Source organism: Stomoxys calcitrans, chromosome 4 (genome assembly GCF_963082655.1).
Source record: "Stomoxys calcitrans chromosome 4, idStoCalc2.1, whole genome shotgun sequence".
NCBI classification, from domain to species: Eukaryota; Metazoa; Arthropoda; class Insecta; order Diptera; family Muscidae; genus Stomoxys; species Stomoxys calcitrans.
This window is the reverse complement of record NC_081555.1, coordinates 57,867,784-57,887,566: the sequence shown is the minus strand read 5'-3', so window position 1 is coordinate 57,887,566 and position 19,783 is coordinate 57,867,784. Positions and strand designations below refer to the sequence as shown.

Sequence of the window (19,783 nt, the reverse complement as noted above, 5' to 3'; positions counted from 1 at the left end):
GCATAAAAGTGAAGGAGTTGATAAGTTTTGTGCGACCTCAAGATGTCTTGTCTTTGTCGAAAACAGGTGAATATGTAAACGTAGCATTTTACAGGCGGGTGACTCTTGACCTCTGGGTTGTAGAAGAACGGTCCACAAAAATTCACACCAGTTGTGTGAATAGTTCTACTCGGTCTAACTTTATCCGAGGGTAAATTGCCCATAACGTGTTGCATTAGCTTTGGCCTCATTCTAAAGCATCTAACACATTTGGCTTTATAGATCTAACCAGTTTTCGTCCACCGATGGGCCAAAATTGTTGTCGAATCGCAGCCAATAAACATTGCGCACCAGCATGCAGCAATTTTTTAAGAAAATGAATCAAACTCCAAATTTGAGTGTTGAAGGTGCCCACTAACTCGAATCAAACCAATATCGTCAATCAAAGGCATAAATGATGATAATTTGCTGGGCGAAGGAATGTTTTTGTTTGCTTTTAATGCTCTTTACTCCTCTGAGAAGCAAATCCTTCAAGTATTCTGTACTACCAGGCCGGGTTGTAGATTCCATCCAAAGGAAATCCGTTCCATTATTTCACAACTGTGATTTGAGCAGCACTTCAGGGGTTGGGTCTCTTAAGAAAATGTCAGCTGGATTAAGTTTCGTTAGAAAATAGTGGCATGGATTTATCTTTATTCGAGACGAACTATCATCGAATCATACCAACAAAATGCATCGCAATGAAGAAGGTTTTAACAGCATTCAGCCCTATTCTGAATAACAATTTCCTGGGAGTTTATTTCCTACTCTCTTTTCCCCTATTCTGAATAAAAATTTACTGGTAGTTTATTCCCTAATCCCTTTTCCCTTATTCTAAACAAACTTCGAAAAAGGGAAATATCTCCCAGGGAAAAAAAGTAGCTATTCTGAATCGGTATAAAAGGGAAAATGAGACGGTAAAACTTGGGAGAAATTACCCTAAACAAATGAAAGGTAGCTAGGATAAAAAATTATGAATTTTATTGTTTTTACAAAAAAATGGTACTACTTCTTATAATTTACGTATGGAAATTATTTTTCACTTTTTCATCAAAATCAAGTACAAATTCACCCAGTTTAAATGTCATGTAACCACCATAGACGATTTGTTAAGTTTTTCAATTTTATTGGCACTCCGTTCCGAGTCGGATACTTAAAAGTGGTCCCTTATCACTGAGCTTAAAATAGAATCGGGCGGAACTCAATGATGTGCAAGAAGTCTTCTGCCTGTTCCTTAATGGAATGTTCGTGGGCAATTATTCAAAGATACTTGGCGCCACATTTGGCATCATTTACTCCACAGGAGTAAGAATAAATCCATAAGTCGCTTTTCGGCAGCACTATGTCCAGCAGGCGTCTCAACCAACAAGAAAAGCGGCCACCGCCCGGAAATGTCCATTAGATCTTCAAGTTCTAGCTCCATAAAAGTAGGCCTTTAGATAAAACGGCGTTTCATGCAGACCACCACAGCATTTATGACGACAAAGGAGAAGCAAACCTCTATACTACGAATCAGCCACCTTAACTCCTTTTTGCAAGGGGAAACACGACACAATTAATCTGTCTACCAGACCACTCTGGAAGCATCTAATTTAGCCAACGATTGTTGGATGAAGACCGAAAGCTGTTATTACAACACAGAAATTTGGTGACAAGCTGTAGGCCATAATTCTGCACTATTAAAATACAAAAATTAAAACAAACATTACAAAAGCAAAAGTAAACATGTTTGTAAACTTGTTTAGCAACCTTTATAACTTCTGTTTGTATATTTTTCCATTTTATGTTATTTTTCCAAAAAATAATAGTCAAATGTTTTGCCAAAATAAAACAGGAGGCAAAACAGCTGTTTTCGAAAATTCGGAATTCCCTCTCCCAAAAATTTCCACTCCTCATTCAATCCGAATAGGAGGATTTTATTCGAGGAAAAAATTAATTCCCTGGGAGTTTATTCCCAGGGAGTTTTCAGAATTGGGCCGATTTTCTTCGAGCTCAGATAGAAAGGATGCTGCTGAGAGTTCAAGTGTTGGAATTGACAACGTTTTTAAAGGCGAAACTCCAGATTTGGAGCATTATAAACAAGATCTGATAAGTCATCCATTTTAGACCGCACATAAACAGATGCGCCGTAAGCAGCTGAACTGGCATCACTAAAGGCGTGAATGTGAATGGAGGCGGAGATTACTGAAACGTAGCGTGGAAATGGAAATCGATTAACTTACCCGAATTTGCTTATATATAATCGCGCCACGATGAGTTTAACATTGGAGGTAAAGTTTCGTCTCAATCCAAATATTGCTTCCAAAGACGCTGCATGAAATATTTGCCTTCGTGATAACTGGTCCAATCAATCCTAAAGGATCATAAAGCCGGGCAATAGATAATAATATGGTGCGCTTGGTTACCGCCTTCCACCTTGGTTACCACCTTCCGGAACGAAAAAATAAAATAATCGCTTTTGGGATCCCAAATCAGCCCAAGAGTTTTCGTCATGTCTGTACAATTATGCTTACATTTGAACACCACTTACGAATTAAAAAATTGCCTCTTTTGAGCAATGTTGACACTTGTTGCACTCTAGACAAATATCCTTCAACATAAAAATATCGACGAACAATCAAAGCGCCAATAGGAAAACATTTCATTTCATCGATTGAAAGCTACTGCATTGCGCGTATGGCCAAGAATGCTGCTGCTTTAATTCGTAAATTTTTACTTCCTCCTTTTCATTTTCTCGCCAGAGGGTACACTGATGATAATCGTCAGGATGGGATACACGTACACGCCTTTACATTTTGCATATATCCCCACTGAACGCCACCTTGAAAAATATGTATCTGACGAGTATATTACATAATATTGGTTTTATGCTGGGTCCAGCGTATAGAAAGAATATCGCTTAAAGACATTCCTTTCTTTTTTTTTTGTTATTTATTGACTGCAACTAGTTCTTTACGAATAACAAGCTATTTTTTCCAGACCTACATAGTTAAAAATAAATATTCTATTTAATATTTATGTACCAAATTTTAAATCGCAGAAGATCAAACAACTTTTTCCGGTTCAGTCTTCGACGTACGGCTTTTAGATTAACATGCTTTTTCCGGTTCAGTCTTCGACGTACGGCTTTTGGATTAACATGAGTTCTCAATCGCGGGTCATGCTTTGTTGCAACGTGTTTTATTTCTTCGGCTACAGTTTACACCTGAAGATCTATTGGGTTGCCCAAAAAGTAATTTTTTAAAAGAAAGTAAATGCATTTTTAATAAAACTTAGAATGAACTTTAATCAAATATACTTTTTTTACACTTTTTTCCTAAAGCAAGCTAAAAGTAACAGCTGATAACTGACAGAATAAAGAATGCAATTACAGAGTCACAAGCTGTGAAAAAATTTGTCAACGCCGACTATATAAAAATTCGCACTTGCTTTTTGGGCAACCCAATATATGGATGTCTTTATTACGGACGTACCAAGCAATTGGAATGTTTGGATCTGCTGAATGTTTTCATTGGTGGTACATCCTCATAGTTGTATGCCGTATAGCCAGATTGGTTTCAGCTGTTGGTTGTAGATTAAAAGTTTATTTTCGATTGATAGAAACTATCTTTTACAAATTAGATATTTAAGTTTAGACCATTTCATATTAGGCTCCTGGCATTTCTTCTTAACATGTTCCTTCCACCGCAATTTTGCATCTAAGGTCATTCCGAAAAATTTGGCATCATTCGAGGAAAGAATTTCAAAGTTGTCTATATACAACGACAATTTTTGGGTGTGTTTATTTGTAAAGTTTGTATTTACTGTGATTTAGTTTTATTCGCCATTCTTCTGTACACGTTTTTATGTTATTCAGAGCTTGCTGTAAGTAATGATTTGCATCACATGTTAGAGATAGTTCCACGTTTTGCACGGTGAATGAGGATGCCCCCACTAGGATTACGAGAGAGAGAGACAGGGCAAGGAGGAGAGCCATTCGCCGTATTCGTGGTCTCCGAGCCTATGAACAGCCATCACAATTTACCGTGGGCGAAGTTATGAATATCATCCGTGGCGCCAAATCTTCTAAGGCGTTGGGTCCCGACGGAATCTCTACATTGATGTTGAAGAATCTGGATTCACCTGGAGTTGAGTACCTTACCAATGTCCTCAACCTGTCATGGAACACTCATATAGTTCCCGATGTCTGGAAAATGGGCAGAGTGATCCCGTACAGACCGATTTCCCTTCTCTCACCAGTGGCAAAGACGCTTGAGGCATTACTCCTCTCTAGCCTCGTAGAAGAATTTCCATTCACCGAGCATCAACATGGATTTCGGAGACTGCACAGCACAACAACAGCTTTGCATGCCATCACCACACACATTTGAAGTGGCTTCAACCAGCCCAGGCCACGTGATAGGACGGTCCTCGAGGCACTGGACTTTTCGAAGGCATTCGACACGGTCAGCCATGCCAAATTATTTGAGGACATCGCCAACACGTCCCTCCAGCCAGGCCTGAAACGATGGGTCGCGAATTATCTGTGTGGTCGCCAGTCATTTGTGGAATTTAGGGATAATAAGTCGAAGCACCGTAGAGTGAAACAGGGAGTTCCCCAAGGTGGTGTGATATCTCCGGCACTATTTAACCTCTACCTATCCTCAATTCCACCACCTCCAGACGGCATAGAGATGACATGCGGACGATTGTACGATCATGGCATCAGGCCCCCCAACCATTGATGATATCTGCGACAGGTTGAACGTCCACCTCAACGAGCTTGCCTCATATTTCGCTGCAAGAAATCTGAAGATATCCGGCACCAAATCTTCAGCCACACTGTTCACTACAAATACGCGTGAGGTGAATACTGAGCTGACTGTGATGGTCGATGGAGAAATGATTCCGACCATCAAGTGTCCCAAAATACTTGGCGTCACATTTGACAGCTCTTACACATTCTCCTCACATGCCACAGCAATCTGGAATAAAGTCAAAAGTAGAAACAAGGTCCTCAAGTCACTTGCTGGCAGCACTTGGGGTGCAGACAAAGAAACCTTGTTGACAACGTACAAAGCAATTGGCCGGTCTGTGGTAAGTTATGCAGCGCCAGTGTGGTCTCGTCAACTTTGTGACACGCAGTGGAATAATATTCAGATCTGTCAGAATGCCGCCCTCCGAACTGCGACGGGCTGTCTCCTCATTTCTCATGTGGACCACCTCCATCAGGAGACAATGATCCTACTAGTGCGAAGATATAACTACATGCTGTCTAAGCAATACCTTTTGGGCTGTTATCGCAGAAACCATCCAAATCATCATCTTGTGGATAGATACCCACCGCCCAGAAGCCTTAAGGTAGATCTACACGATCTAGAGCGTGAGGTTCAGCGCTACAAGAGAGAACCTCTTGATCAAGAGGCATATCAAGTGGGTCTAAACAACATTCATGCAGACACGGTAGCAGATGCGGTAATTGGCTACCGGGTGAATGTAGTCCTTGGAGAACTACCGCCTCCCATTACACCCGAAGAAATCGACCTCTCCCGGCAAACAAGGGTGGTTCTGGCTCAATTACGTTCCGGCAGATGCAGCCGCCTCAACTCCCACATAGCTAGGATTGATGCCGACCTGCAAGATATATGTCCCGATTGTAACCAGGGACCGCACGATACACGTCACCTGTTTAACTGCCCGGCCAGAACCACTCGACTCAGACCCAGATCCCTGTGGACGCACCCCATCTTAGTCGCAGAGTTTCAGAGACTAAGCTGGAAGGATTGTTAATCGGTAAAACGATTTGTTAGATATGACGGGGGTCCTTTGGTGGAATGTTTTCAAACAGCGTAAGAAAAATGGAGGAGTGATCTGAAATCAAATCAAAACCACATTTAACTTTTATTCGAGAAATAGATATTTTCTTGAGTTGCGTTGAGCAACTCTCTTTATATCTTTTGGCCAATAAATTGGACTGCCCGATGAGACTATTTTACAACCTGTAGCATTTGCGGCGTTGAGAAACTCTCTTCCCTTAGCAGTGGTTACGCGATATCCCCAATCAGTATGTTTTGCGTTGAAGTCTCCTCCAATTATAAATCTCGTATACTGTTTTTGAATCAGAAGTTTATATTGATCCGATATGATTTGATGCCGCGGAGGACTATAAAGTAATGTTATTAAAATATTTTCAGCTTTTGTATATAGAGTTTTATAGTTGTTGCTTGAAATTCTTCAGTTTGAATTTTATCTACTTCGATATGCTTCAAACTTTTTCTGACGATAACAGCGCTTCCACCTCGGGCGGTTTTCATAGGGTGAGTTGTATGGTATGTGTCATAATTTTTAAAGTTTATAAAATATTGTTTTGTAAAATGTGTCTCTGCGATTAAGCAAACGTCGATTTCTTCATTGTTTAGGACTACTTCAAACTCTACTTGTTGCTTGAGGAGCCCATTAGCGTTCCATAGCATTATTTTTAGTGAGTTTGACATTTCTATTGGATTTTAGATTGTTGTTCGAGGTGGGTTAAGCGGAGTTCTATAGTTTTAAAAATTCCACCTGTGCACAAAGTCTTTGAAGTATTTCGGACAATGCATTATTTGATGGAGGCCGCCGTAGCGCAGAGGTTAGCATGTCCGTCTATGACGCTGAACGCCTGGGTTCGAATACTGGCGAGACCATCAGAAAAATGTTTCAACGGAGGTTTTCCCTCCTATTGCTGGCAACATTTCTGAGTACTATGTCATGTAAAACTTCTCTCCAAAGAGGTGTCGCACTGCGGTACGCCGTTCGGACTCGGCTGTAAAAAGGAGGCCCCTTATCATTGAGCTTAAAATTTGAATCGGACTGCATTCATTGATATGTGAGAAATATGCCCCTGTTCATGGCCCAAATTTGCAATTTACATTGTTTGATGTCTCAGAAAAGACTGGTTTGGTGATACTCGCGTATAGACGTGGAGAATTTGTTGGTTTTGGATGAATTCATGAAGAATTTTTCGTAGATTGGCGAATGCTTTTGTGGGTATACCTGTGTGTTGTAAGTTTTTGTTTCGTAAATTCTGCAGTTCCTTTGCAACTTCACATCCTCTGTATGATGCGGGATGTTGTTTGCCACAGTTACAGCATTTTGGATGTTCTATTTATTTGTTACATTCCACTGAACTATGCGCATTTAACGCAGCGTGGTGGTTTGTTACAATAATTTTTAGGATGTCCGAAACTTTGACATTTTTTACACTTGGGCAATAATTTTTTTGTCTTATCGGTTCAATATTTACAATTGTGTCACAAATGTGACGAATTTTGTGTATTTTGTATTTTTGGATGTTCAATGCTTCTTTAGTTTTGCATTTAAATTTATTGGTAACTTCGAGTATAATGACACTTCTGATGTGATTTTGGCCAAACCGTCAAAAACTACTCAACTTCGTCGATGTACTGTCCAGTTTATGGACACAATAATGAGGCAAGAATTTTTGGACTCGGATGCTGTTGTGTATAACGCTAACGAACAAAAATTACCCTGTTAATATTACCTACCAACATATTTTATAATAGTTCTACTATTGCGTACTTGATGAAATGTAGTAAATGTATTCGGATTCATTATTCATAAACAACATGGTGTCAGGTGGACGGACTAGAAGCACAAAATGAAGTTGGAAACATAAAAAAATAACGAAAATGGAATCATCTACAATAAATAAAATTAATTTTATAGCCATAAATATGACGGAAGAGTGGAAAAATTAGAAAAGCTCTGTTTAAAATATATTTAAGAGCAGCAATTTTAGACAAAAATGACAACAAAAGGAAAGTAGCATTATTGTTACATCACATGGGGCCTAATGCATTGCAAATATCAAACTCCTTTGACATTAACTTGGATGACATAAAATACGACAATTTGACTGCCAAGTTTGGCGCATTCTTTGTAGCAAAGGTTAATTTGGCGATGGAGCGGCATAAATTCTTTACAAGAAAGCAAAAGGAAGGAGACAACTTGGAAAGTTTTGTAACAGATTTAAAAAATATGAGTCTTTCTTGGTAATTTGGAAGTATGAGAGACAGTTTGTTGAACGGCATTGTTATTTGCGGAATGGCTGGCAACATATAAAAGAATGGTTATTGAGCGAAGGCGTTGTAACACTTGAAAAGGCTATTAATATCGCAAAAACCATAGAAGCAGCTCTTGAGAACGCACCACTACTGTCTCAGGACAAAAACATCAACCACAACATATACGACATGAGTGTAAACCTATTGAAAAGAAATGAAACTCAAAACATCTTCGTCGCAAATGTGGGTTCTTCGTCAGAACAGTTGTTTAGCCGAACACAGCATTTGGTATAACTGCAAAAGAAGAGGCCACTATGCAAGATTGTGTTTTTACAACAACAACAAAATCAACAACATAGTTCCGCAAAGTCAAAGTATATAAAAAATGTTTATCAACAAAATGATGATGTAGAGAGCAGTGAAGAAAGTGATTTTATAGTTGGAAGTTTAACATGTGTACGAAAATCGAAGGAAAGTACGAAGAAATTAACAAATTGATAACTAAAATGGAAACAAAATCTGGTGGTTGGTGGAATTTTGATAAATAACAAGTTGACACGGGGGCTGATACCACCGTCTTATCAAAGAGTGTTGCAAATGAACTGAGATGTAAAATTCAACCAACGAAGACAAAAAAATGGAAAAATTATACTTTGTCTTGACCCACGAAAATTGAACAAAGACGTACTTAGACCATACTTTCCATTTCCTAACATAAATGATTGCAAAGCGAAATTGATTGGGCTAAATTTTTCAGCGGCAGCGTTAGAGAAAGAATCTTCAGATTTGTGTACATTCAATACTCCATTTGGGCGATATAAATTTTTACGGTTACCGTTTATGTTTGGGATAAATGCAGCCTCAGAAATACTTCACGCGGATATGATAAAATTATTTGGGGACATTGAAAGGTTGTTAATTTATGTTGATGATTTTTTAGTTTATTCGAAAACTAAGAAAGGACATGAGGGAAATTTGAGAAAGGTGTTGTAAAGGGCAAGGCATGTAGGGTGTAAATATAACAAAGAGAAATCCCAATTTTTCATTAGGGAAATTAAGTTTATTGTATATGTTTTTAGTTGCGAGGGAGTAACAGCTGATACCAGCAATATTGATTCAATGATGAAAATGCCTGGACCGACAAATTTGACGGAAATTTAAAGGTTCCTAGGAATGGTTAACAATGTTGGGTCTTTCATTGAAAATTTGTCTTTGAAGTCTATTGAGTGGCATTGGAGCGAGACATGATATATCGAATATGACATCTAACTGAGAAATTTGTAAAAAAAATTTAGTAATGCAAACCCGAAGCAAGAAATGATTTGTCAAGAAATTTATGATGTGCCATGGTTTAAAGTAGGATTTGACATTTGTGAATACAAAAGAAAGCAGTACCTTCATGTTGTAGATTATTGTTCAAAATATATAGGCGATATTTGCGAGATATGGTATACCATAAATTTTAATTTCGGATAATGATCAACCTTTTAACTCAAGAGATTTTTTAAAATTCTTTTCCGACTGGGGTATTAGTAACATATCGTCAAGCCCTTACCTTCCCAGGTCTAATGGTTTTGCAGAAAGATCCATACAAACCATCAAAAGATTATTTCATAAATGTGGAAAAAGTGGAGCCGATCTTTTACAATAAAGAACGACCCCAAAAAGGAATATACCATGTCCTGCGGAATCACTAATGTCAAGAGACTTGATAACAGCAATACCACCAGTTGTTAGTAATTTTAAACCCAGACTTATGGACGAAGGTGATTATAGGAACACAGTGAATCGAACAATTTCGAAGTCAGCTGGTTGGCACAATAGGAATTCGAGAAAGCCAAGAGTTTTGTTTAAAAGAACCGCTGATGCATTATGGTGGAACGGGCAAATTGTTGAGTTTTTTGAGGAACCGCTTTCTTTACTTGTAAGGGATGGTGATGATGTAGTATATAGGAGAAGTTGGAAACACATTCTTTCTAGACCGGTACAGGCCAAAAATAATTTGAATGAAACTTTGGAAACAGGTAATGAGGAACATGACAATACTCATCGAGATGAAGGAAGCATCGTAGAGGAAACATCGAGTGATGAGAATGAGAGTTTAAATGGTGGTTCTCAACACATTTTTAGAAACTATACAACTCAAAGTGATAGAACTCGAAAAAGAAAATCTTAGTTAGGAATTCCGTGCTATTCCCAAATTCCTTAATTCTTTTCCATGCCACGCCCACGCAAGACGGATAAGTTGGCGGCAATCTTAATTTGTCCAACTGACATCAATGGGAGGATGGGGCGTAGACGGTTGCCCCATATGCAACATAGTATGGTGTTTCGGTGAACATTGCCGACAGCAATCTGCGAAACACGTTTTGAAGGAATGAGCCTTACGGAGGCAATTGAGGGACAATTTGAGCCTTTTTTATTTTTTTATACCGAGGATAGTGAGAGAGAGAGAGGTTAGAAAACTGCGGACAATTTTCAATAAAATCATCCACTGAGTCACAAAAAACACACGATGCAGATTTGGCTCCAGCAGCCACATGTTCATGACGGTTTTTTGGGGTTTTGTTTTTTGGTATTCTGGTGTGTTGAATCCATCTTCTTGGCGGAATGCTTCAAATTTTCGAGCATACGAAACCTTTGATCCAAAAACGGTGACATGGAACTCCAACTGGCCAAACATTTGCCATCAAATTATCTTCCCACATAACCTATGTGACTCTGTCCATTTTTATTGTTGTCAAATATATCTGCTATTTGGCCTTTGGTGGTTATAGTCATCATAGTACGTAAATGCTAATTCATTTTGTCGCTAAGATGTGGTAGACCTTCAGTAAAACCATTTTCGACAGACTTCAGAAAAATAATTCCTTTATGTGGTCCTGAAAATTAAAAGAATTATTATCATTATTTATTATTACCAATGAGAAACAGTGCCTAGAGCGATACCAGTAAGGCTGGAGAAAAAATTCGGCCAATCAGCAAAACCTCCACCGAATTAGTGCAAATGAATATCCGGAAGTCTCGTTTTTCGCATAGCCTATTAATTTTAACCAAACGAAGCACCATCAATAGAAGCTTCGATTCTAACCTTTAAATATAATTTAATCGCAGTCAATTTAGCGCTCATTGTATAAAATAGAATTTAATCACCTGCTAAAATTAGCCTTCGCATCCAAGTATAGGACTGTGAACCTCAAGCGTTCATTACATTCTTGTTCGACGATTAATATTACCTCCAATTCTGATTGAGCGTCTTCAAATAAAGATAGTTTAACAGTGCTTTTTTGTGGTGGTTTAACTATTAGTTTACACATTTTCTTGCTGCGGGACACTATTACCGGCATCAATTGAAAAAAGTTGCCATACATAATACAAATTTTTATTTTTGTTGTGTTGTCATACAACCACTCAACTGAACGTTGGTTGCTATCCGTAATCGACCCATTAAACACGTTGGGATCATATTTGAGTCTATAATCTTTTTCACAGGCTATTAATGCAAAAATAAAAAATCCGGATTGAAATCTTTTATATACAACAAGTAAGGAACTGCCTAAAGTCGGCCGAAACCGTCCTTTTGATGCTCTACACCACATTGGGTATGCAGGTTAGGTCATCGAAATTTGAAATGTAGATGTGTGAGAGTTATAGAAAAATTGTATTGCAAAATATTGAGAAGGCCTTAAAAGTGCAAATTAGGAAATACATATATATGTAAGCTATTTATATCTATATCTATAAATTTACCAGGGAACAGAAAAGTTATAAGAGAAACCTTAGTGACAAATTTTGTGAAGATCGATTAATTGGTCATTTGACCAAATGAATGCAATATTAGTCAAAATCGAAAAAAACGAAAATATATATCAGAAGTATTCTAAATTTTAACAGATTTTAACCGAAATCGGCATACACAGTAAAAATCATAAAAAAATACATTTTTCAAAATTTAGAGAAAATTTGTTGAGAAATACGCTGACAAAAGCTCTAAAAGTGAAAATCGGTTTATACATATATATGGGGAATTTATCTGAATATGAACCGATTTCTATGAAATTCAATAGCAATGTCGGGAGTCATAAGGGAATCCTTTGTGCCAAATTTGTCCAATTCGGACGAACATATACATAGGAGCTATATCCAAATGTGAACCGATTTCGACCAAAGTCCGCATGATTTGTGGTAGTCGTAGTGCAAAGTTTTGAGAAGATTGGTTGATACATGCGTTTGCAAAGGCTCCTTCGCTAAAATTTTAAAACAATCGGATGAAAATTGCGACCTGTACTTTATTCACAAATTAAAATGGACAGACAGACGAACATAGCTAAATCGAATCAGAAACTGATTCTGAGTCGGTCGGTATACTTATCAACGGGTCTATCTCTCTTCCTTCCTGGTGTTACAAACAAATGCACTAAGTTAGAATACCCTGTACCACAATAGTGGTGTAGAGTATAAAAACGTAAACATTTTTTATAAACAAAACTCCGATCAGTCTCATTATACAACAACAAGTGACTGCATTGCAAGTGCAAACAAATTTATGCAACACAAGGCCGGACTGCGGTTAACACTTCAATTCATGAGTGTTAACCTCAGGCTAGTCGTTAGAGACATACCCGCAGATTCCAGGTGGGTTTTGAATTATTCATCCATCTTTTTGATTTACCTGCGACAATCGAAGTCGGTTTTTGAATTCAGATAAGATATTTATGCCTGCCTGATAAGATATTTATGCTTGTCCTCGTTATGAAATTATAGCTTAGTCATTCCGCCACTTCTTTAGTTGCAAGGATCTCCGCTTGATACACGTGGTCGGGTTACTCCCCTATATGACCAGTCCAAATTTTTCAGATTACACCCCAAAGCACACCTGGCGGCCCGGTTTGGATCCATCAGCATAGAAGTATGTAACTTCCATTACCTGGGATATTGTAGATCCACTCGGTCCTATCAGGAGTAGTTGTTGTTGTTGTAGCAGAGTGTTGTGTTCTATCTTTCGTCTCATTCATTCAGTTGAGTATCCAGATACAGAAACTCTGCGACTAAGATGTGGTGCGTCTAGAAGGATCTGGGTCTGTGACGAGTGGGTCTGGCTCGGCAGTTAAACAGGTGACGTACGTCGTGTGGTCCCTGGTTACAATCGGGACATACGTCCTGCACGTCAGCATTAATCTTTGCTCTATAGGAATTGAGGCGGCTGTATCTGCCGTAACTACTCTAGTTTACCTGGGGAGGTCAATTTCTCCCATCTAGTGGATACCTATCCACTAGAAGGGCGCTAACTGCCCATCCGCAATTCGAAAAGCGGCATTCTGAGAGATCTGAATATTATTTTACTGTGTGTCACAGAGCTGACGAGACCACACTGGCGCTGAACAACTTACCAGAGACCGGTTTTATGCGTTGTCAACAAGGTTTCTTTGTCAGCACTCCAAGTGCTGCCGGTAAGTGACTTGAGGACCTTGTTTCTACTTTTGACTGTGGCATGTGCCGAGAATGTGTAAGAGCTGTCAAATGTGACCCCAAGTATTTTGAGACACTTGATGGTCGGAATTGTTTCACCATCGACTATCACATTCAGCTCAGTATTCACCTCACGCGTATCTGTATTGTGCAATGTGGCTGATGATTTTAAGGCAGATATCTTCAAATCTCTTGCAGAGAAATATGAGGAAAGTTCATTAGGTAGACGTTCAACCTATCGCAGATGTCATCAATGAGTGGGGAACTTATGTCATGATCGTACAATCGTCCGCACATGATAGATCTCAATGCCATCTGGGGGGTGGAATTGAGGATAGGTAGAAGTTAAAGAGTGCCGGTAACTCACTGTTTCACTCTACGGTGTTTTGATTTCTTATCCCTAAATTCCAGAAATGAATGGCGACCACACAAATGATTCGTGGACCAGCGGTTTAGGCCTGGCTGGAGGGACATGTTGGCGATGTCTTCAAATACTTTGCCATGACTGACCGTGTCAAATGTATTCGATAGGTCCAGTGGCCTGTGCCGATTGAAGCCACTGCAAATGTGTACTGTGATTGCATGCATTGATTGTCTATTCAATCTGCGAAATTTACGCTGATGATCTGCGAATGGATATTTTCCAACGAAGCTCGGGAAGTGTAGTTTTTTAAGCATCTTGGCTACTGGCGTGAGTAGGGAGATCGGTCTTTACGACTCCCCCTTGCTCGGGTCCTTGACGGTTGAACAACGTCGCGCACATTTTCGGATCAGTCACAGGTCTTGTTGTACCGGGGTTCAAGAGAGACTTAACAGTAGACCACAGCTTGCCTAAACCGGTACTTAAGTTACATTGCTCCAAGTGTTCCAGCCACAAATTCCGCTTATGTTCGTTGACTACCCTGTTAATTTCCAGATTCAGTTCGCTGATTCTGGGGTTAGTGTGCAACGAATCTCATCACGTTCGTCTTCGTGTACCGCCGGGAAATTGAAGTGGATGCTAGCTCACTGAAGCAGCGATTCTGGTCCCAAGGAAATTATTTACTTTCCTAAGTCGACCCATTCAACCTTCTCCAGATTAATAAACGTCCGGCGCTCAGTAATTATGGCGTGGGGTCGTCGGTCGATCACTGGTTCTAATTCTGGTCCCAAGGAAATTAATGCTTTCCAGGATACGTCACCCGGTGCCGACCAGCCTTTCACTGAGACTCTCCACTCGATATCGCTGATTGTCCGCGACAGCACTTACTATTACTCTGTATGAGCATTCCACCATCCGCAACCTGTGGACTTCCCGTACTAACGATGAGCATACCACACAGAGCGGAGCTCAAAGATCCAGCCCGTGTGGTGCTTATATTTATCTCGTGCTGGTATATGTTTTCTGTTGCCCAGACTGGCGATTTCCAGGGATCTTTGCCCAAATATGTGTTTATTCCATCCTATCTAGAGTCCACAGCATTAAGGATACCAAACTGATTGGACGAAAATCTTTCGCCTTCGTGTGGTAAGGTTTTCCTTCTTTCGGAATGAAAAAAAACCTCTGTATCCCTCCATCCCACAGCTATATACAGGGTGGCTGATGAAAGCCGCTACCAAAAAAAAATGTAATAACTTTTTTTCTATTTAATAATAATAATTTAATAATTAATTTAATTAATTAATTAATTAATTTAATTAATAATAATTTAATAATTAATTTAATAATTTAATTTAACATGAATAAAAGAAAAATGTATTCCATACACCGAAAAAAAAATGTAGCAATATTCATCATTGTAGCAATATTCATCAGCCACCCTGTACAACATGCTGATACAAAAAGAGTATATCTTCCTAAGCCAAGGAGCCAGACTATCGGACACGCTTATAATTCCACTGGTGATACATCATCATGGCCTGGAGACTTAAAGGAGTCGAAACTTCTTATCGCCTAAAGGATTTTCGGCTCAAACACAATTTCCTCAATAACGTCCGACGAATACATATTAGTGACAGTGACTCTTCTGGCGCCAAGGTTGTTCGTTGAGAGTTTCCCGGGTAATTCTAGTGTTTACACATCAGACATTGTCCATACATTCTTTAAGGATAAGATCTTCCTTAGCCTAGAGACCTCCACGGAGCTGCAACTTCCACACCCCGGATTTGTTCTAAGCCTTTCTCACCATGCCCTTATATTTTCTTAGCTCAGCGGTATATAGATGTCCCAGTCATGTGGTGCCCTTGTGGCTTTCGGTCTGTTAAAGAGCCTTCTGCAATCCATTCTTACACCAACCAATTATAGGGTCCACCATGGCGGTCGTTGTTTGCCCCTTGGTTTGGCTGAGAATATGCTGACACAAGTGAGTCATCCCGGGCCTTTGTGATCCGCTTGACCATTATGTCTATGTCCCCCACAGTTTCCATTTTCTTTTCTGGTCAAGAAGGAGCAGGCGTGCAGAATTTCTACTGGAATTTATCCCAATCCGTTTTCTATTGTTTAGTCCAGGGACCACTTGTGCAGTATTTTCGCCAAGGCTGAAACTAATAAACGAGGATCAGAGAACTGTAAGCTTGAAGGCAGCTCTTCCGAATCGTGTATAGGGAAGCCAGCCAGTAATGAGACCTATTAAATTCATGGTTGTCTTCTACTGAACCTTCAGGGCCGCATCTTTTGAGTCCGCCAGGAGTTCATCCTCACAAGATTCGCTAGAACTTGTCATGACGAGTCTTCTAACGCATCCAGAGTTAGTTGGGAAAGCAGCGGAACCACTATTCCTAAGGTCACTGGACACTTGCGGTGTGGACGATTCTTCCCCTACACGGTATGATTGCTGTGCGGCGATGGTCCTTTGGATCGGAATGAGCTTGCTTACCTATAAGAGTTTACTGAGAAAGACTTTCTACACATGGAAATATTGCCACAATAACAACAACGACTATTCCTCCACAGATGCTTCACTAGCTGCTGCTGTGAAGTACCACTTGAGTTCCGTCCTTGTCCTTTGGCGCACACCTTGAGCCCATACAACCAGATGAACCATCAGCACAGTGCTTGCCGCTTCCCGTCTCGACGCCTTCCCCTCCTGATTTGATCGTGTCAGGAGGATTTGTGTGCCAACTGTGCCAAGTATGGTTCAAATCGGTTCATAACCTGATATAGCTGCCATATAAACCGATCTGGGATCTTGACTTCTTGAGCCTTTAGAGGTCGCAATTATTATCCGATTTGCCTGAAATAAATATAAATCGATCTCTCTATTTTACTTCTTGAGCCCCCAACATATAATTTAATTGTGGTCCGAACCGCACCATATCTTGATATCGCTCTAATAACAGAGCAAATTTTTCTTATATCCTTTTTTGCCTAAGAAGAGATGCCGGGAAAAGAACTCAACAAATTCGATCCATGGTGGAGGGTATATAAGATTCGGCCCGGCCGAACTTAGCATGCGTTTACTTGTTTTTAATGAAATTAGGAAAATAAAGTTAAAGCTACGGTTATAATGAGGGACCGGTATTTCACAGGCGTAAATAAACTATTTTTAAGAGTAGATTTTAAATACCATATACGGTATTAATGGGTAGGTAATCGTGTTTTAGTTGACTTTACATAGTATTCTTTATTTAAAATTTGCTTTGTGTTTGCCATATATTTATTTAAGGAAGAAATCCAATGTTTTCCAATGTAATAAATTTGGTGCTCAGTATTAATGTGGCGTAATGAAATATAGATAGCAAAAGAAAAAAACATTACTGTATTATAAAAACTATATATGAAATAATTAAATCTTTAAAAGTGCTACCTCTCGTTATAGAGCAGAATATCGATATAGCATCTACGAGACGAACTACTGATTCAAAAGCGATGACAACAACGGAAGAAGGTTGACGATAACAACATTTTACTAATTTTTAACCTTTTTCATCCAGATCTACCTGTTTTGAGTCCACTGTCGCATGAGGTTTTAAGGGCACTCAATAAATGGCAAGAAGTGGCATTAGAAATTTTACTTTCGAAAGGGCCCCCATCAGAGGATTATATTCCAGGTAAATTTTAACTAATTATTTATTCGATTAATGATATATGCAATTAAGACACTACCACCGAATGATGGTGTTATATTAATTTTGTCATACCGTTTGCAACTCATCGAAATATCTCTTTCGACCCAACAAAGTATATATTTCACTGGTCAACAAAATGAAAAATGTTAGCGTTGAGCTTTTTTTTGCCTTTCTATCAGAGAACAGAATGCAACCATTTGCTTTTATAACATTCATTCATTTAGCATTCATATTTTCGTTTCTTTTGACTTGCCTTCATTTAACAATAGCAAGTAATATTGTTGCTTTCAAATGCATTCATCGTTTTGATGAGTACTTCTTTATGCTATTTTTATATTGCCTTTACACCGCAAGTACCAAAATGAAATCTGACTCACACAAAATAAGAGATGGTCCCATAATTTTTTGGCATTTTGGTGTGTTGCGAAACATGGAGTCAGAAATTTTAGAAAAAATACATAAACTTCTTTACCCCAACAAATGGGGACCCACTCCAACCCTCCAAACCAGTCCCCAAATTGTAGTTTTAGCTGATCATGACTATATGGGTTCAAATGAAAGTTATTTGGGAGTAGATTACGAATATAGAACTAAAATGTGTGTCCAAGTATCTGGGTGGTGCTCTTACCCCTTAAATCACCGCAAATAGGTTAACTGACCAATCATGACAATGTGGTCATAAAGTTATGTATTGTATATTTTTAGCAGAGTGCGAACCCAACATACCTACACAACCTGAATTTCTCACAGACTATTGAATAACTTTTACCCGAGTCCCATAATGTCGTGATCGTCCACTATGCCTATTTGATCGTCTACTATGCCTATCTTGTAAGTTCCATTTAAGTGACATTGTTGGCATTAATTAAGTATAGACAATATTTAAATTGATTAATATCAAAATTACATAGTTCAAAATTCAATTGAACTATATAATATGTACTATATGCATATTATAAATTAAAAAAAGTTTTATAAAGAAACAAAAAAAAAAAAACAAAAGTAATTTAAATTAATTTTAACTAATAAAATTATTTGAAATTGGAGGATATGAAAAATTGCCTCAATCCTAAGGCGGCCGGTTGTACATGGCGGATTGACCCGATGGAGTCCTGCATCCGCAATGGCTGCCGCCTCAGTGTATAACTAGCAACTACAACATCAACAACAATTGCCACATGGAATTCAGCCAATCAATTCTAGGAGCGATTATTTTCTTTCCTCAGTGTTATTTTGTCTAGCAAAACGAGACTTCAAATATTGAGATAGCTTTTGAAAGAAATGCCAAATATTTGAAGGGCGAACTGTGATATGCTCTCATGTCGTTTTATTTTAAAGATGTATCGTGTGATATCATTAAAATCTACATTTTATTTACGACTGTCTTCAAAATCACGGCTTGAAAAGATTTCGCAGCCATATATTAAGGTAGGTATCAGATATGATTTGCTAGAAGCTTACGAATGGGAATGGTGTAGAAAGGCGGACTGCCCACAAACTGCGAAGCATGCCATATATCTTGCCAATAATTTTTTCTATATGGTTGGTCCAAGGTAGCATAGAATTAAATATCAAACCCAAATTGCATTTAGTATCGACTGGAGGTATTAATATGTTATTAAGTTGCACGCTTATATTATCGAAGTCAGTTTTCCTAAGTCTAAAAATAGCTATAAACTTTGATTTCGAAGTTAATACGTAGTTCATTATCTTTTGCCCATTTGTAGATTCTAGTAAGATCTTCATTTATACCATATAGACCGTGTTATATATCCACTGTTGGATTTTCTGTTGTTTCTATCTTTTCCCCAGTTCGCATCGGAATAGCCAACAAGAATTCTTTTTTGTCGTTTTGTTGTTTATCAAAACGTTGTAAATCGTTTGGTTCCTAGACCGAGCCGACTAATACCTTATGTTCATGTTCTCTCTTTACAAAGCCTTTTTGGTTGATACATATATATTTCTTCCAACAAGCCACTATTCCACTGCGTAAAGCCTTGCCTTATGTTTGACACTGTTTTCCGCATGCTTCTGCTTATACGCCCATCGACAGCTTATTGCTTTTCCACCTTTTGGCAAATGCGTAAGTAGCCATACTTGTTTGCCTTCCATAGATTCTATTTCCTTTTGCATAGCTTGATACCAGAAACGAATTTGTTTTTTTTCCAATTCTTCTTCATAATTATCTGGTGTTCTCTCGATTGCAG

The 19,783-nt window shown here is 38.7% G+C and overlaps 1 protein-coding gene across 1 annotated transcript in view; it reads left to right on the top strand.

Annotated features, from left to right (window-relative positions):
- Nucleotides 1-19,783, top strand: part of LOC106087131 (dmX-like protein 2) — a 552,769-nt gene that overhangs the window by 293,090 nt on the left and 239,896 nt on the right. Inside the window, exon 12 of the mRNA XM_059366477.1 lies at nucleotides 17,442-17,558. Within this exon, the coding sequence (XP_059222460.1) occupies nucleotides 17,442-17,558 (117 nt within the window). The remainder of the gene's footprint in view (nucleotides 1-17,441; nucleotides 17,559-19,783) is intronic.